A 17,685-nucleotide genomic window follows, 5' to 3' on the forward strand; every position below is an offset into this window, starting at 1 on the left:
TAAACCAATTGTATTTTTAACTAATAGACACAGAAGTAAACTTAATTTAAGGACTACCTTCAGCAATTACAGCAGGAACTATTTTATTCTCCAAGGTGTCTGCATTCAGAAAATACACTATATTGCCAAAAGTATTAGGCCAGCCCTCCAAATCACTGGATTCAGGTGTTCCAATCCCCTCCATGGCCACAGGTGTATAAAATCAAGCCCCTCGGCATGCAGACTGCTTCTACAAATATTTGTGAAAGAATGGGTCGCTCTCAGGAGCTCAGTGAATTCAAATGTACAGTACATAATCTTCAGACATAAAGTAATTTTTTAAACGTGTGCAATGAATGCAAAAGCAGCTCTGGCAGAAAAAGTATTAAAGGGTAACTTGTTTCAAGGGCGCAATTGCTTTTTGAAGCTTTTAAGAGTTGTGTATGTTAAGCTTTGTATTTATACCAGTAATAAAGGATTTTGCAGAGGCCACAAAGCACACTATTTCTATAACAAATCCTAAAATAAAGCATACAATGCATTGGGAAAGATTTTACACAGCTGTTTGACTAAATATCACATAACATAAAGTGGTATTAAACCCTGATTATCTGGCCAGTAACACACCTCCGGCATTAGTGAGACTAAACCTTGGAGGAATAAGCACAAGGCACAGCAGACAGCAGCATTGTCAGTCTGGAGAATGTTAAATGTATTAGTAAATTTGAATACAATAGCACATTGAAGTCAAACTGTAGTTAACACTTTATTATCAGTTATCCTTTGATCCTATTGGGATCAAGTTTTTACATGAATAAATAAAAGCTGAGCATTTTAATCACCCATGCCAATGGAAAATGGATTCTCTCATCCATGTAAACTGATACATTCTGCTGGAGAGCTTGAACTTCTGAAAAACAATTCCGAACTTCTGAAAAAGAGTTACTAACTAGATCACCATATGAAAATAGAAGACCTACTGCCTAAGAAAACAAACTAATGCAGCCATCACATTTAAGAATTGCTAAGCTGCTTTGGGGTTTAATAACTCTTCTTGGATCACAAATGATAACCATTTCTGACTCAATTCTAATAGCAGGAGCCTTAGGCTTGCACCTGTACACTGATGCTCTCCCCTTCTTATCACCCCTTATTCCTCTAATCTTGAACTTATTTTTATTCCCTTTCTGTCTCCTTGGTTAACTCCTTTGTGACAAAGAGTAAAACAAATATTAATGCCTGAACACAATTTTGCAACTTTGACATTTGTTAGTAAAACTATACATATTATCACAACTACTTTGTGTAGTGCATCCAAGTTGATTATACCTTGTTTTCTTTTTTCTGAGACAAATTGGGCTTTCAATTGGTTGCAAATGATAATGGATATCTCCTGATTTTTTTTATTATCAAAGGAAAACTGGCTCCGCCCTACGCGTTTCGTCACCAACGACATCCTCACGGAGCTCCTGGATGGTCGTGACGTCAGGATGCTCCCTGATAGTAGCGGAGGTTTCCGCGTTGAGCGGGATTCATTTTGTGTATCTGATTTGATTCTTATGTGTACTGCTGATTATGCTGGTGTCGGAGTGACACCTTGTTTGTGAGTTTTTCAACTTACCTTTGGAATAAATGTGATGTTTTTAAACACGCTGCACCATCATTCCTTTTCTTTATCCCCGAGTATAGTTCCATGATCATGAATGGAGGAGACAAGTGATATAAAGGTTCCTGCAGAGTATTGCTCCCAAGTTTGAATAGCTGGATTTATTTTTACCATCGCTCCCAGAGCAACTGCGCTTTTGCTGGTTTTTTATTAATCAGCATATGGCTCTGGTGAGTCTATTTATTTCTTCTGGTGTTGGATTATGAGCACAAATTGTTAATTTTGCACCAAATTTAGAGACTTTGTCTTATTATTATGGACTTTTTTGCACAAATTTTGTATTATACAGCGCATGCCTTTTTCTTTGTTTGTATACTACCTTGTTAAGGGTTCAGGTTTGCTGCGATTGATATTCATATATATTTTTCCATATTTTATGGAATTGTGTTTATTTGATTGTTTTCATTTGGCGCTTTTTCTTTCTTCTGATTAAGTTTAAATGTGTATGTTAGTTGCTGTTTGTACCCATAGTAGGGCCCAAAAACTATTTTGTTTTTTTCAAATTGTATACAATTTATTTATCTGCCCATTCAGAGGACAAAGAAAACATGGGGATGGGCTGCACAGTGATTAATCACTGTTAGAGCCAAACAGAGGCTATCACAGAGATCAGGTGACTAGAAACAAGGAGTCCCAGGTCTTGATCATTAGTACAGGAAAAACCCACAAGTAACCTCAGGAGGAATATAGGCTGCTCTGGAAAAATATATATATTTTTTAACCACTTGAGCTCCAGAGGATTTACCCCCCTTAATGACCAGGCCTCTTTTTGCTACTCGGCGCTGCACTAATTCAACTGATAATTGTGTGGTCATACAATGCTGCACCCAAACGAAATTTACGTCCTTTTTTTCACACAAATAGAGCTTTCTTTCGGTGGTATTTTATCACCTGTGTGCTTTTTATTTTTCACGCTATAAACAAAAAAAGACCAAATATTTTGAAGAAAAACAATATTTTTTACTTTCAGCTATAAAAAATATATAGTAAACTCAAAGTTAGTTATAAATTTTGGCCAAAATGTATTCTGCTCCATGTTTTTGGTAAAAAAAATCCCAAAGAGTGTATATTGATTGCTTTGTGTGAAATTTATAGCGTCTACAAACTATGGTATAGATATTGCAATTTACGACATTTTTTTGCTATACAGCGCTGCGCTAGTTTAACGGACAATTGTGCGGTCATGCAATACGGTACATAAATGAAATTTATGTCCTTTTTTTATCAGAAATAGAGCTTTCTTTCGGTGGTATTTTATTGCCTGTGCACTTTTTATTTTTGGCGCTATAACCAGAAAACTTTTGAAGAAAAAAACATTTTTTGAAGAAAACAATATTTTCTCATTTTGGTCATAAAAAATATCTAAAAAAACTAAAATTTCGTCATAAATTTAGGCCAAAATGTATTTTGCTACATGTTTTTGGTTAAAAAAATCCCAATAAGTGTATATTGATTGCTTTTTGTGAAAGTTATAGCGTCTACAAACTATGGTATAAATAATGGAATTTACATAGCTTTTACTTTCTGACTGCCCATCACATTTCTTGAGGTGCTAAAATACCAGAATAGTACAAACACCCTCAAATGACCCCTTTTCAGAAATTAGACACCCTAAGCTATTTGCTGAGAGGCATATTGAGTCCATGGAAGATTTATTTTTTTTCCACAAGTTTCTGGAAAATGACAAAAACTTTTTTTTTTGTACACAAAGTTGTCATTTTGATTTATTTCTCGCACAAGCCATGGGTATATGTGGAATTACACCCCAAAATACATTCTGCTACTTCTACTGAGTATGGGGATACCACATGTGTGAGACTTTTTGGGAGCCTAGCCACATACAGGAGCCTGAAATCCAATGACCACTTTGAAAGCCTGAAGGTGCGTAACTTCCTCATTTCACTTCCTCACTACCTATCACAGTTTCGAAGTCCCTGACATGCCAGGATAGCCCCAAACACCCCCAAATGACCCCTTTCTGGAAAGTAGACACCCCAAGGAATTTAAAAAGAGGCATGGTGAGTATTTTGCAGATCTCATTTTTTCTCACAAGGTTTTGAAATATAAATAAATAGAAAAGATATGTTTTTGTTTTTTTTCTTCATTTTCCAAAAACTTGTGGCAACAAATGAGATCTGCAAAATACTTACCGTGCTTTTTATCAAATTCCTTGGGGCGTCTACTTTCCAAAAAGGGGTAATTTGGGGGGTTAGGTGCTTTTCTGGCATTTCAGGGCCTCCAACACTGTGATAGGTAGTCTGGAAGTGTAAAGAGGAAATAAAGCCCTTTAATAGCCTGAAGGTGCTTATTAGATTTTGGGGTCCTGTACTTGGCTAGACTGCCAAAAAGTCTCTCACATGTGGTACCCCCATACTCAGGAGAAGTAGCAAAATGTATTTTGGGGAGTAATTCCACATATAACCATTGCATGTGTGAGCAGTAAATCATTTAAGTGACAATTTTGTGTAAAAAAAAAAAATATTTATTTTTGTCATTTTCCAAAAACTTGACGTAAAAAAATAAATTCTTCTAATGATTCAACATTCCTCTCAGCAAATAGTTTGGGGTGTCTACTTTCCAAAAAGGGGTCATTTTGGGGGGTGGGGGCGTTTTATGCCCAGCATTAGAAGTTTATGCCACACATCATTCACTCATCATTCGCTAACCACCTGAAGACCAAGCCTTTTTGTTCACATGAAAAAAATCTGTATTTTTTGCTAGGATATTAATTTAAACCCCCAAACATTGTATATTTTTTTAAAGCAGACACCCAAATGAATAAAATTGTGGGTACTACAATTTTTTATGGCACATAGTACTCGCGCAGCGATTTTTCAAAAGCATTTTTTTTTTAAAAATACACTTTTTTTACTTTTAAGTAAAGAGATACCAAACATGACATGCTTTAAAACTGCTCATGCCCCGTTCAATGGCGACAAACTGCAAACATTTTTAATATCCATAGGCAGTGCCACAAGTGCCAGTTCCAAGATTGAATAAATGTCTAAATAGTGGCACGCTTGAATAAAAATTGTCCACGTATAAGTGGTACCCCATATGGAAAAAGGATGACACCAAGTCCCAAACTATCTTGCCACTGCTCCCCATGTAGTCTGGACATCCGAGGGGCTCCACGTGATTATCTTTTCCCTCGTAAATCTGAAACTTATAAGTATAGCGTGTTGTCCTCTCACAGGTCTTCTACATCTTGACCCCATATCTGGCACGCTTGCAGGGGAGAAATTGTTTGAATGCAAGGCGGCCAGAAAAATTAATGAGGGACTCATCAACGCAGATGTTTTGCTGGGGAGTATAGACATCTGCAAATTTTAGGTTAAGGTGATTTTCGAGGGGCTGAAATTTGTGGAGCCGGTCAAATTCAGGGTCACCCCAAGGATGACAGAGTGTATATGTCGCTGAAATGCATAAAACACATTATACTCTCATATCTATGCCTGGCCATGGCAGCTGAGAACACGGGCATATGATGAATCGGGTCTGCGGACCAATACAACCGAAATTGATTTATTTTAGTATTGCCCATGTTGAGGGTTAGGCCCCAACAAAATGTAAATTTGAAAACCGTAATGAGTTTCCATGCAAATGGTCTGGCAAGGTCTGAATTTGGGTTGGCGGCAATAAATTGTTGTGTATATAAACTGATTTGATCCACAATCAACGCATACAGATATTCCATGAAAAACAGCTCCAAAAATCAAGGAGGTATGTGAAAGACCAGGATGTACTAGACCGCTGGGGCTCGCCAGTTCACCAAAAGGTAGCGCGGCACTAGTACTGGCATTCTGCTGCATATGAGAGTCATCAAAATTTACCAACAAGTGCTAACAGAGATCAGGCCTGATTCTGCCAACACTGCGGATTTGTGTGCAATGTATCAAGTGACAGTGACCTACTGACACTGCACTTGCTGGGGGAGAAGGGGGGGTAAGCGTAGGGGCTAAATGCAGGTGTTGGCAGGTGCAGGGGCTGATCCCGCTAACGCTGCGTTTTTGGGGACGCTATACTAATGTGAACGCTGGTATAGTGCTGACCTGATCAAAGATATTGATCCGTTCAGACACTATACTAGCAATGGAGGTTTATTGTACATGAGCGTGCTCCTGGCAATCAAGGGGTTAAATGTGATGACTGGTGTACTGACGGGCAATCTGACGCTATCTGGGAGGGGTGTGAAAACCACGGGAGCGCGAATCACGTATATATATAGTTGTGATTTTGCGTACCCATGCCGCCCTGTAGCAGTATTTCTGCTGTAGGGCGGTCAGGAAGCGGTTACAGAAGAGGTTTGTGTTACGCCGCTGCATTACTGTAACTGACAATTGCGCGGTCATGCAACACTGCACCCAAATTAAATTTACATCCTTTTTTTCCCACAAATTGAGCTTTCTTTCGGTGGTATTTGATCGCCTGTGCGTTTTTAATTTTTTGCGCTGTAAAAAAAAGGCTGACAATTTTGAGAAAAAAAAGCAATATTTTGGACTTTTTGCTATAAAACATGTCCAGTAAAAAAAAATAAAAAATCTAATTTTGTCACAAATTTCATCCAAAATGCATTCTGCGACATGTCTTTGCTAAAAAAAAAACCCAATACGTGTAAATTAATTGGTTTACATGAAAGTTATAGCGTTTACAAATGGCGGGAAAGATACTGGGATTTTTAATTTTTTTTATACTAATAATGGCGGCGATCAGCGACATGTGGTGGCGATCAGCGACATATGGCGGCAATCAGCGACTTATGGCGGGACTGCGGGACTGCAGGACTGCGGCGGACATTTTGACACTGGGGGGGAACTGACTTGGGGTCACTGACATCCCCAGTGACACCAATACAGTGATCAGTGAAAAAAAAACCCCACTGACACTGTACTAATGGCACTGGGGAGGAAGGGGTTAACATTTTTTTTCACTGAAAGGGTTAGGGGAGTGTTTTACTAGGGGGTGGGGGTGTGTGCTGGACTGGGACAGGCTGATCAGGTAAGATACACTCTTCTCTCCCTCTTCAGCTTCTCAGGAGCTGTCAGGGAACTGACAGATAGCAGGGCATGTGTGTAAACAATTTTTTTGGCAAACAAAAAACTGCAGGCAAAGGATTTTTAAAGTGATTCTAAAAATTCCTTTTTATTTTTGTAAAATAAAAGACATGTCTTTACTTACCTGCTGTGTGTGGTGGTTTTGCACAGAGAAGCCTGGATTCTCCTCTTCTTGGGTCCCTGCAGGCTCACCTGGTTCCTCCTGTCTACCGGGTGCCCCCACTGCAGGCACCTTGCTATGAGGGCACCCGCTGCTCCGTGTGTCCATTCACACAAGGAGTCGGGGCTTTACCCCACCCTCTCTTGCTCCTCATTAGCTGACTGGATGTGATTGACAGCAGTGGGAGCCAATGGCGTCTGCTTGCTGTATCAGCCAATGAGGAGGCAGAGACCTGGGACAGCCAAGGCTGTAATGCACATCACTGGACCGCGATGAGGCTCAGGTACGTATTGAGGGGCTGGGGGAGCTGCTGCACACAGAAGGTTTTTTACGTTCATAAACCTTCAGCCTTTACAACCACTTTAAGTATTACTCTGGGCAGCACAGTGGCTCAATGGTTAGCATTTCTGCCTGGCAGTATTAGGGTCGTGGGTTCGAATCCCAACCATGGCATCACCTGCCTGGAGTTTGCGTGTTCTCCCTGTGCCTGTGTGGGTTTCTTCTGGGTACTCTGGTTTCCTCTTACACTCCAAAAACATGCTGATAGGTGAATTGGCTCCTGTCTACATTGTTCCTAGTATGTGTATGTATGAATGTGAGTTAGGGACCTTAGATTGTACACCCCTTGAGGGTTAGGGACCTTAGATTGTACACCCCTTGAGGGTTAGGGACCTTAGATTGTACACCCCTTGAGGGTTAGGGACTGATGTGAATGGGCAATATATGTGTAAAGTGCTGCGTACATTGACGGCGTTGTATAAGTACTTGTAATAAATAAATAAATAAATACTCTACAATAGGCTGTGCGTACAGGGAAACAAATGGCACCATGAAATTACACGATTGATGGACATTTTGTGCAGGTGAAAAACACAAGGTACATGATAAGAAGGTTTTTACTTGCTTTTAAACTTAGAGCCATGCAGCTAGTATTGTTAGAGTAACACATGGTCTACCAGTGCTGACTATATTCTAACTACAGGGTACCAAGTCACAAGTGATGGCTTTACCATTTCTTCTCTGTTATTCATAAGGTAGTATATGACATCACAATTCACACACACAGATGATTTTGTTTGATCTTTCACATTTTTCAATGTTTCTTTGGTACTTGTTAATGCAAAAAACATCCTTTGTTTTTAAAATGTCTCAAAATAAAGTAACATACGTGATTGAAAAAAGTAATGTTAGCTTGCCTTATTATGTCCCGAGTGTGAGTATTTGTCCATCTGACATCTTTATTTCTGTGTTTTCTGACTTTTTTCCCATGTTTTTTAGATGAGCACATACAATATACTAGCTTGTGTGCTACTAGGTAGAAAGCAAAAAGTTGAGGACATCCTTAGAATGACTAAGCTCAGTTTATTCCAGTAAAGGGTACTGTTAAAGTGGTAGTAAAGCCACTTTGTTACTTTTTACCCAGGGGCGGACTGACCATTTGGAAACTCAGGCATTGCTCGAGGGCCCGGGGTCAGTAGGGGGCCCCATGAGATGCCCCTGGTACCTTTTACATAGGCTTTTTTGAGTTTGGGCAAGGACACAGGGGCTCCATGATCCCCTATTGCCCGGGGGCCTCATGAGTTGTCAGTCCGACCCTGTTTTTACCTACAGATAATAATAATGGTACAGGTTATAATAAAGAATACGTGTAGGTAAAAAGAATATCTCCTAAACGTGCACCGTTTCAGAGATATTCGGGTTTTCTTATAGCTGGTGCATTTTCTCTGAAGGAACGGCATACCCATGCCATTCCTTCAGAGCACTGAGCCATGTCCCAACACTCCCGTGAGCATGTGCGGGAGTGACATCATTGCATCTTAGTCAGCCAGATGGCTGGAGCTTGCAAACACGAAAGGAAGAGTTTGTGAAGATGGAAACCTCTACAGCCGTAGATGGCTTCATTTTAAAGCTGAGCTCCACCCAAAAGGGGAAGTTTCATTGGAAATATCTGAACTCAATAAACTGGAGGAATGTGTGGGGAGGACCAACTTGCCCTACACATGGGTGTATCTCTCATGAATGCGCTAACTAATGCTGTGGCTAGGTCCATGAGGTCTCTGTGCTTTAGGTTCTACCCCAATCACTTTAGGAGCACCGGATGGTTGGGAAGGAGTTAGAGCACCAACTCCCTACTAAGCAGAGGACCCAAGCCTAGTACCACTTATTCGCTGTCTGGCAGCTATTACATTCTTACCAGTTCCTGGTTACCCATAGCAACTGTATGCTTATAGTGTTGGGCCAAACACCCCTGTGTTCGGTTCACGGTTGAATATTCAAACCTAACGAAAGTTCGACCACAAACTTCAAACTTAATGCAAGTCTATGGGACTCAAATTTGTACATTCAAAGTGCCCATTTTGAAGGCTTATATGCAGTTATTGGCCATAAAAGGGGTATGGGGACTTAGGTACTGCCCTTAAGAACATGAATTAGTAAAAAAAAAAGCACAGGCTTGGCAGGCCAGAAAAGGGGGGGGTAATGAGTGAGCACCCCCCCTTCCTGAACTGTACCAAGTCACATTCTCTCACCATGGGGGGGTGCTTTGGGAGTAGGGGGCTCAGAACACTCAAACAGCCAATGTTCGTGTCAAACTTACGTTTGATCCAAACATCAAGGACATCACTATACGGTTACTGCTAGCTCCTCTGCTTGGTTAATCCCTTGTGGTGGCCCTCCAGATCTTCCTATTTACCCCTGTGTGTATTTACCAGGCCCTGTGCTGTTTGACTATGCCATGTAACTTGATCACCCCTTTTAGTAACTTCAGACCAGGCATGTACAGTTAATGGAACCCGCCTTATTGGTTAAATGGATGGCATTCCTGGTGACCTCAGCGGTTCCTAGGGATGCAGCAGGTGCAAGCATCTGCTGCTTCCTTAGCTTACAAGTTATAATGAAAAGCTGTCCTACATAGAAGCAGGAAAAATGCTTCTTCTACATGTGATTTCCGGCTCCTGCTGAACAGGGGGATGATCACGCAAAAGTTCAGGCATTTGTGTGGTACAGAAACAGTGTCAGGAAGATTTGCACACCGTGTAATATGCAGCTATGCTATGGAGAAATAGAAAAGGGCTAAATACCCTCTCAGCAACCAGAATAAGGTGGGTACTAATTGATGGGATCTGCTGGCTAGTGGGAGATACCCACTTGTGGACACCAAGACTACGCTGTTCAGTACTGGGAACCACAGTGCCACCAACAGGTGATCCAATTCCTGACACTCATTACCATAAAGAGGTTAAACTGAGTAAACACAACACCTTAGACAAAGTCCTTTAATTATAGTATTCTGCTATCATTTTAAATCCATAAACAGAATCATTCGTGTTGACCTGTGACTCAAATGAACAGATCAACAAACAAATATTCCATCAAGATTAAACCACCAGAAATGTTCATAAGATTTGTGAAATAGCTTTAAAAATTGTAGGTGAAAATTGTACCACAATTTCTTCCACACTTGTGATCACTCCAGTACACTGCCATCTATACATGCACCATGTTCTTGCCAGATGTGTCTGACCCCTGTAAATATGAGGTCTTCAGTGTATTCAATAGGCTAGAAACCAGAAATCAACTACAAAGGTGTTGGCTTGTTTTCCTTGAAAAGTCACATCAATCTCAGCAAATATGTGGGAATTTGCCCAGCAACAGTTGGAAAGAAAAAGAGGCTCTCTAGTAAAAGTACTGTATAAAACCACTATTTTATGAAAAAAAGAGGTATTCACAAAGAAAGAAAAAGTATCCAACAAGTGGGCTTAATGACATCAGAGGCTACTCCATGTTTTATCACAAGGGATGCCATCAAGGGGCTGCCGATTAACCTCTGACTCTAGATAATGCATTATAAAGATTGTTCCATAACAAGCAAAGAAGAGATTAATCGTATTGGAAATAAACCAGCCGGGGACATCACTGACTAAGGCAGTCCGTACACTCCTTTTTTTTTGTTCATCCAGAAGATAAATGAAAAGAATGACCCAATTCCCCCATCCAGACATTTGAGGTGGATTGGGGAATCACTCCTGCTTAGCCCCTGAGAATAGGGAGACTTCCAAAACATCAGAATACACTGATCAATGCTTCCAGTTATAACTGGTTGGTTGTACAGAAGTCAATTGGCAGGCTTGGTTGGCCAGAACTCAGCCCAGCCAGCCAGGCCAGGCCTCATCCCATCCAACCAAGCCAAAATTGAAACCAGTTAACCATACCAGAACTCAAACCAATTAGCCAAGCGAGAACACATCCCAGTCAACCAGGTCAGACCTCAAACCAGTGAGCCAGGCCAGAACTCAAAACAGCCAGCCATACAGGCCAGAATTTTGCACAGCCAGTCAGTCCAGAACTCAGATCAGCCAGCCAGGCCAGAATTCAGTCCAGTCAGAACATAGCCCATCTAAACAAGCCAGATTTCAGTCCAACCAGTCAGCATGGCTAGAATTCAGCCCAGCCAGCCGAGCCAGAATGCAACTCAGCTAGCCAGGCCAAAACTGAAACCAGTTAACCAAGCCACAACTCAAACCAATCAGCCAGGCTAGAACACAGTCCAGCCAACCAATACAGAACTCAAACCAGTGAGCCAGGCCAGAACCAAAAACAGCCAACCAGACAGCCAAGCCAGAACTCAGTCCAGTCAGTCAGCCAGAGCAGAATTCAGCCCAGCCAGCCAAGACAGAACTTAGCCTAGCCAGCCAAGCCAAAACTGAAACCAGTTAACAAGGCCGTAACTCTAACCAATCAGCCAAATCAGAACACAAAACAGCCAGAACTCAGCCTAACCAGACAGGCCAAAACTGAAATCAGTGAGCCAGGACAGAACCTAAACCAGTGAGCCAAACCAGAACACAAAACAGCCAGCCAGCCAGGTCAGAACACAGTCCAGTCATTTAAGTCAGATCACGCTAGCCATTTGTGAACTTTCATGTCATAAAGCACTGCTCAAACTGTTGCCCCTATATAAATCCTGAATAATAATAATAACAATACAGCCCAGCCAGCCAGGCCAGAACTTCATCAAGACAGCCCAGTGAGAATACAGCTCAGCTAGCTAGCCAGTCAGGTCAGAACTCAGCCCAGCCAACCAGGCCAGGACACATCCCAGCCAGCTAGCCAAGATTCAAACCAGTCAACTAGGACAAAACTGAAACCAATCATACAGGCTAGCACATACTGCAGCCAACCAGGACAGAACTCAAACCAGGGAGCCTGGACAGAACTCAGAACAGCCAACCAGCAAACCTAGAACTCAGCCAAGCCAGCCAGGCCAGAAATCTGCCAAGCTAGCCAGTTCAGATCAAAGCCAAATCTAGCATAATTGTAAATGAAATAAAGTCAAGTTTTTCACTGAAGCTAAACATGTAGGACACATCTATATTTTTACAGTGATACTTTTATTATTACAATTTTCTAAGTTTTCTTCAAACATTCCTTACTTTGAGATTATGTTAGTATATCTCCTTAACAAAAAAAGAGAATTGTACCCTGGTGATCTTTGATCACCTCCATGTTGTTCAGGTAGATCTCCAGTGTTGTTGATCCCTGCACTAGGCAATATTTCCTGGATAAACAATCTATGGTTTTTTTACCATAGATGTGAATAGTAATAGCTTGTTATATTCTGTGCATTTGGAAACATACATCATTTTTAATCTAATTGGTCTAAACTAGCTCCTACCACTTATACTTGATGTATCTTCATGTACTTCATGTATTACTAAAAAACTGTACTTACTAACTCTTAGCCACTAATCTGATTCAATCTTACAGGCAGCTTTGACTCTAATTGGCAGAGCTGAAAGAATACAGTAACTACAGTAAAGACAACCTGTTAACTAAATGAAGACAATGTGCAAACATAAACTCTGCCTGAGGCTTTCTTTCCTGCTTTTCTGTAGGTGACATCCTATTGTCAAGGACAATTCCTGGCCAGTTGGCTCAATGACAATGTTGCAGCTAATTCTGAGATTGGCCTGTAACAGAATGGGCTGTTACTGACAGGATCTTGGATGAAAATACTTTTCATTAAACTCACAAAATAATGATCTGCTTAATAAAATAGTTTACAGTGAACAAATGTTAATTATAAGTAAGAACAGGCATGTATTTCCTTCATTTGTATACTCAAGGGATGCAGAGAGCATTATTTCCCCTGTCACTTCTATCACTATAAATAAGGGTAAAGACCAGGCAATTATATAGTTTGATGGCACAGATTGCAGATTAATGCAACTAGGACTGAAAAATGTTTACTGTCATCCTCATCTGTTTTGGTAGAAACATCTTGTACCGTAAGTAAAGTTTTTGGCATTGCTAAGTGACTCAACTTCTCATCTATTCCTCCTCTAGAATTGTATTTGTTATGTAACTCAAGAATTCTAAAAAAATATCTAGGGATCTGAATATAGACTACAGAACACTAGCAGAATAATTTGATTACTAGTGGTTTAAGCTGGCCATAGATGATTTAGATCTTAGCTGGTCCAGCAGGGACCTGCCGAGATTCGAACCATCTATGGGCAGGCTGATTGTACCCAATTCAATCTTCGTACAACCTGGGTACAACCAGACTGTCGGATTTTTCATAAGATTATTACCAATGACTTAATTTTACTCACCAGTACAAATAGAAAAGGTGACCGCCCCAGTGTGGGCAAAGATCTGTTGGGTGTTTCACCCCTCACTACTCTACCACTACAATAGTTGGGTATTACTTTTATCTTTAAGCCATACCCATGTATATAACACCTGAAGTTTGGTCTAACATTATGTCACACATTGAAAAACATTTATATCACATATGTTTACCAGTGTTATCAACAGTTAAAAAAAAATCCAGGTTTAAATTTAAAACATTTTTTTGTTATTTTCAAAGTCAGTATTTTATTAGTTTAAAACTATAATTATTTATTTATTTATTTATTTATTTTTTTATTAAGTAAGGTCAAGAGGCTTAATTATTCTGTGTTTTGTTTTAAGTCAAATTATCCTAAAAATCTTTGTATTTTTTGTTATTTTTATTACCTATTTTTCAGGGGGAAAACCCATTACCTTTATCTTTTAATACTTTGCCAAATAATAGGAGAGTGTGCATTTAGAAACATGTGAAAATACTGTAGTAATATTCTATTTTGGGACTTTTAAAAACCAAAAAAGGAAAATATTGTTGGTGTCTTTAAATATTTTTCAAATTAAAGAATGTGTGAGATCAACCAGACTCAGGTCACACAAATTAAACTACTTGGATTTCAAGGTCTTTATAAATTTAGGATTCTGCTGTTCATGGTGTTTCTTCTAGCATACATAATGATACTAAGTGGAAATGTATTAATAATAACATTAGTGACAACTGTTGACCACCTAAAAATTCCGATGTTCTTCCTTCTCAAGCACTTGGCTACATCTGATGTCCTACTGACCACGTGTGTGGTCCCCATGACTCTGGAGGTCATTATTAAAGATGAAGGAAGAGTATCACTGGCTGGTTGCATTACTCAACTTTATTTTATAGGTACTTGCAGCTGTTCACAAAGTTTTATTATTGCTGTCATGTCCTACGATCGGTATTTGGCTATTTGTAATCCCTTACGCTATTCATCCCTTATGAACTCCCATATTTTTTCCCAGTTGATCATCGGGTTATGGGTCTTGGTTATCATTTTAATGTCAAGTGAAATGATTGTGCACTTTCAATTTGAGTATTGTGGTCTTAGTTTTATAGACCACTATTTCTGTGATTTTGGACCTCTGGTTCAATTGTCCACCTCCGACACTTCTGCTTTGATGCTCCAAGACTTTGTTACTTCTATTGTCACACTATATTTTCCATTTGTGTTTATTATTATAACATATATCTGTATTCTAGTCACTATTTTTCAGATATCTTCCATTTATGACCAAAGAAAAGCCTTCTCCACTTGTAGCTCACATTTGGCCTTGGTTTGTGCTTATTATGGAACAATAATTGCTGTGTATGCAGGTCCATCTGATGAGAGTTCAACCAACATGAACAAATATAGATCTCTTTTGTACACTGTGGTGCCTCCATTGATGAATCCTATCATATATAGCCTGAGAAACCATGAGATCAAGAGAGCTCTGCAAAAAATGATGGCTACTTTTAAAACTTTTGTCAAGTAGTAAACCAATTGTATTTTTATCTAATAGACACAGAAGTAAACTTAATTTAAGGACTACCTTCAGCAATTACAGCAGGAACTATGTTATTCTCCAAGGTGTCTGCATTCAGAAAATACACTATATTGCCAAAAGTATTAGACCAGCCCTCCAAATCACTGGATTCAGGTGTTCCAATCACCTCCATGGTCACAGGTGTATAAAATCAAGCAGGCAGACTGCTTCTACAAACATTTGTGAAAGAATGGGTTGCTCTCAGGAGCTCAGTGAATTCAAGCGCGATACTGTGATAGGTTGCCACCTGTGCAATAAGTCCATCCATTAAATTTCTTTGCCACAAAATATTCCACAGTCAACTGTTAGTGGTATTATAACAAAGTGGAAGTAACTGGGAACAACAGCAACTCAGCCACAAAGTGGTAGGCCACGTAATATGACAGAGCGGGGTCAGCGCAGAAGTCACCAAATGTCTGCAGAGTCAATAGCTAAAGACCTCCAAACTTGGTGTGGCCTCCAGATTAGTACAACAACAGTGCGGAGAGCTCTTCATGGAATGGGTTTCCATGGCCGAGCAGCTGCATCCAAGTCTTACATCACCAAGTACAATGCAAAGCGTTGGATGCAATAGTATAAAGCATGCCGCTACTGGCCTCTAGAGCAGTGGAGATGTGTTCTCTGGAGTGACCAATCACGCTTCTCTGTCTGGCAATCCGATGGACGTTTCTGGGTTTGGGTTCTGGGTTTGGACCAGGAGAACAGGACTTGCCTGACTGCATTGTGCCAAGTGTAAAGTTTATGGTGATTACGGTGTGGGGTTGTTTTTTAGGGGTTGGGCTTGGCCTCTTAGTTCCAGTGAGGGGAAATCTTAAGGCATCAGCATACCAAGACATTTTTAGACAATTTCATGCTCCTAACTTTGAGGGAAGAGTTTGGGGATGGCTTCTTCCTGTTCCAACATGACTGCACACCAGTGCACAAAGCAAGGTCCATAAAGACATGGATGAGTCAGTTTGGGGTGGAGGAACTTGACTGGCCTTGATAGAGTATTGACCTCAACCTGATAAAACATCTTCAGGATGAATTAGAGTGGAGACTGTGAGCCAGGCCTTCTAATCCGACACCCGTGACTGACCTTACAACTGTGCTTCTGGAAGAATGGCAAAACGTTCCCATAGACACCCTCCTAAACCTTGTGGATGGCCTTCCCAGAAGAGCTGAAGATGTTATAGCTGCAAAGGGCGGGGCCAACTTAATATTGAACCCTACGGACTAAGACTAGGATGCCTTTAAAGTTCATGTGCATGTAAAGGCCGACCGACCAATACTTTTGGCAATATAGTGTAAATAATGATTTTGGGGTTTTACATAATCTTCAGACATAAAGTAATTGTTTAAACGTGTGCAAAGAATGCAAAAACAGCTCTGGCAGAAAAAGGGTTAAAGGGTAACTTGTTTCAAGGGCACCATTGCTTTTTGAAGCTTTTAATAGTTGTGTATGTTTAATTTTGTTTTTATACCAGTAATAAAGGATTTTGCAGAGGCCACAAAACACACTATTTCTATAACAAAACCTAAAATAAACCATACAATGCATTGGGAAAGATTTTAAACAGCTGTTTGACTAAATATCACATGATTTACAGTGGTATTAAACCCTGGTTATCTGGCCAGTAACACACCTCCGGCATTAGTGAGACTCAACCTTGGAGGAATAAGCACAAGGCATAGCAGACAGCAGCATTGTCAGTCTGGGGGAGGGGAGGTGGGAATATTAAATGTATTAGTAAATTTGAATACAATAACAACTTGATGTCAAACTGTAATTAACACTTTATTATCAGTTACAGCAAACTTTTTTTTCCTTTTGGGATCAAGTTTTTACATGAATAAATAAAAGCTGAGCATCACCCCTGCCAATGGTAAATGGGTTTTCTCATCCATGTAAACTGATACATTCTGCTGGAGAGCTTGAACTTCTGAAAAACAATTCTGAACTTCTGAAGTTACCAACTAGATCACCATATGAAAATAGAAGAACTACTGCCTAAGAAAACAAATTAATGCAGCCATCACATTTAAGAATTGCTAAGCTGCTTTGGGGTTTAACCACTTGACCTCCAGAGGATTTACCCCCCTTAATGACCAGGCCTCTTTTTGCTACTCAGCGCTGCACAAATTCAACTGATAATTGCGCGGTCATGCAACGCTGCACCCAAACGAAATGTACGTCCTTTTTTTCATACATATAGAGCTTTCTTTCGGTGGTATTTGATCACCTGTGTGCTTTTTATTTTTCACACTATAAACAAAAAAAGGCCAAAAATTTTGAAGAAAAACAATATTTTTTACTTTCAGCTATAAAAAATATATAGTAAACTAAAAGTTGGTTATAAATTTAGGCCAAAATGTATTCTGCTCCATGTTTTTGGTAAAAAAAATCCCAATAAGTGTATATTGATTGCTTTGTGTGGAAGTTATAGCGTCTACAAACTATGGTATAGATACTGCAATTTACGCCATTTTTCTTCTATACAACGCTGCGCTAGTTTAACGGACAATTGCGCGGTCATGCAATACGGTACATAAATGAAATTTACATCCTTTTTTTGAGCTTTCTTTTGGTGGTATTTGATCGCCTGTGCGGTTTTTATTTTGTGCGCTATAAAAAAAAGGCTGACAATTTTGAGGAAAAA

At 40.0% G+C, this 17,685-nt stretch overlaps 1 protein-coding gene across 1 annotated transcript; it reads left to right on the forward strand.

Annotated features, from left to right (window-relative positions):
* The first annotated feature begins 14,053 nt into the window (after nt 1-14,053).
* LOC149452534 (olfactory receptor 6Y1-like) lies at nt 14,054-14,995 on the forward strand. Its single transcript, XM_089689191.1, has one exon. It carries the CDS (start codon nt 14,054-14,056, stop codon nt 14,993-14,995), a length of 942 nt encoding a protein of 313 aa, XP_089545317.1.
* Nucleotides 14,996-17,685: the final 2,690 nt, after the last annotated feature.

The sequence above is a fragment of the Staurois parvus genome, unplaced genomic scaffold, assembly GCF_062004578.1.
Source record: "Staurois parvus isolate SC_StPar_1 unplaced genomic scaffold, SC_StPar_1.0 ptg000470l, whole genome shotgun sequence".
In the NCBI taxonomy this organism is placed as follows: domain Eukaryota; kingdom Metazoa; phylum Chordata; class Amphibia; order Anura; family Ranidae; genus Staurois; species Staurois parvus.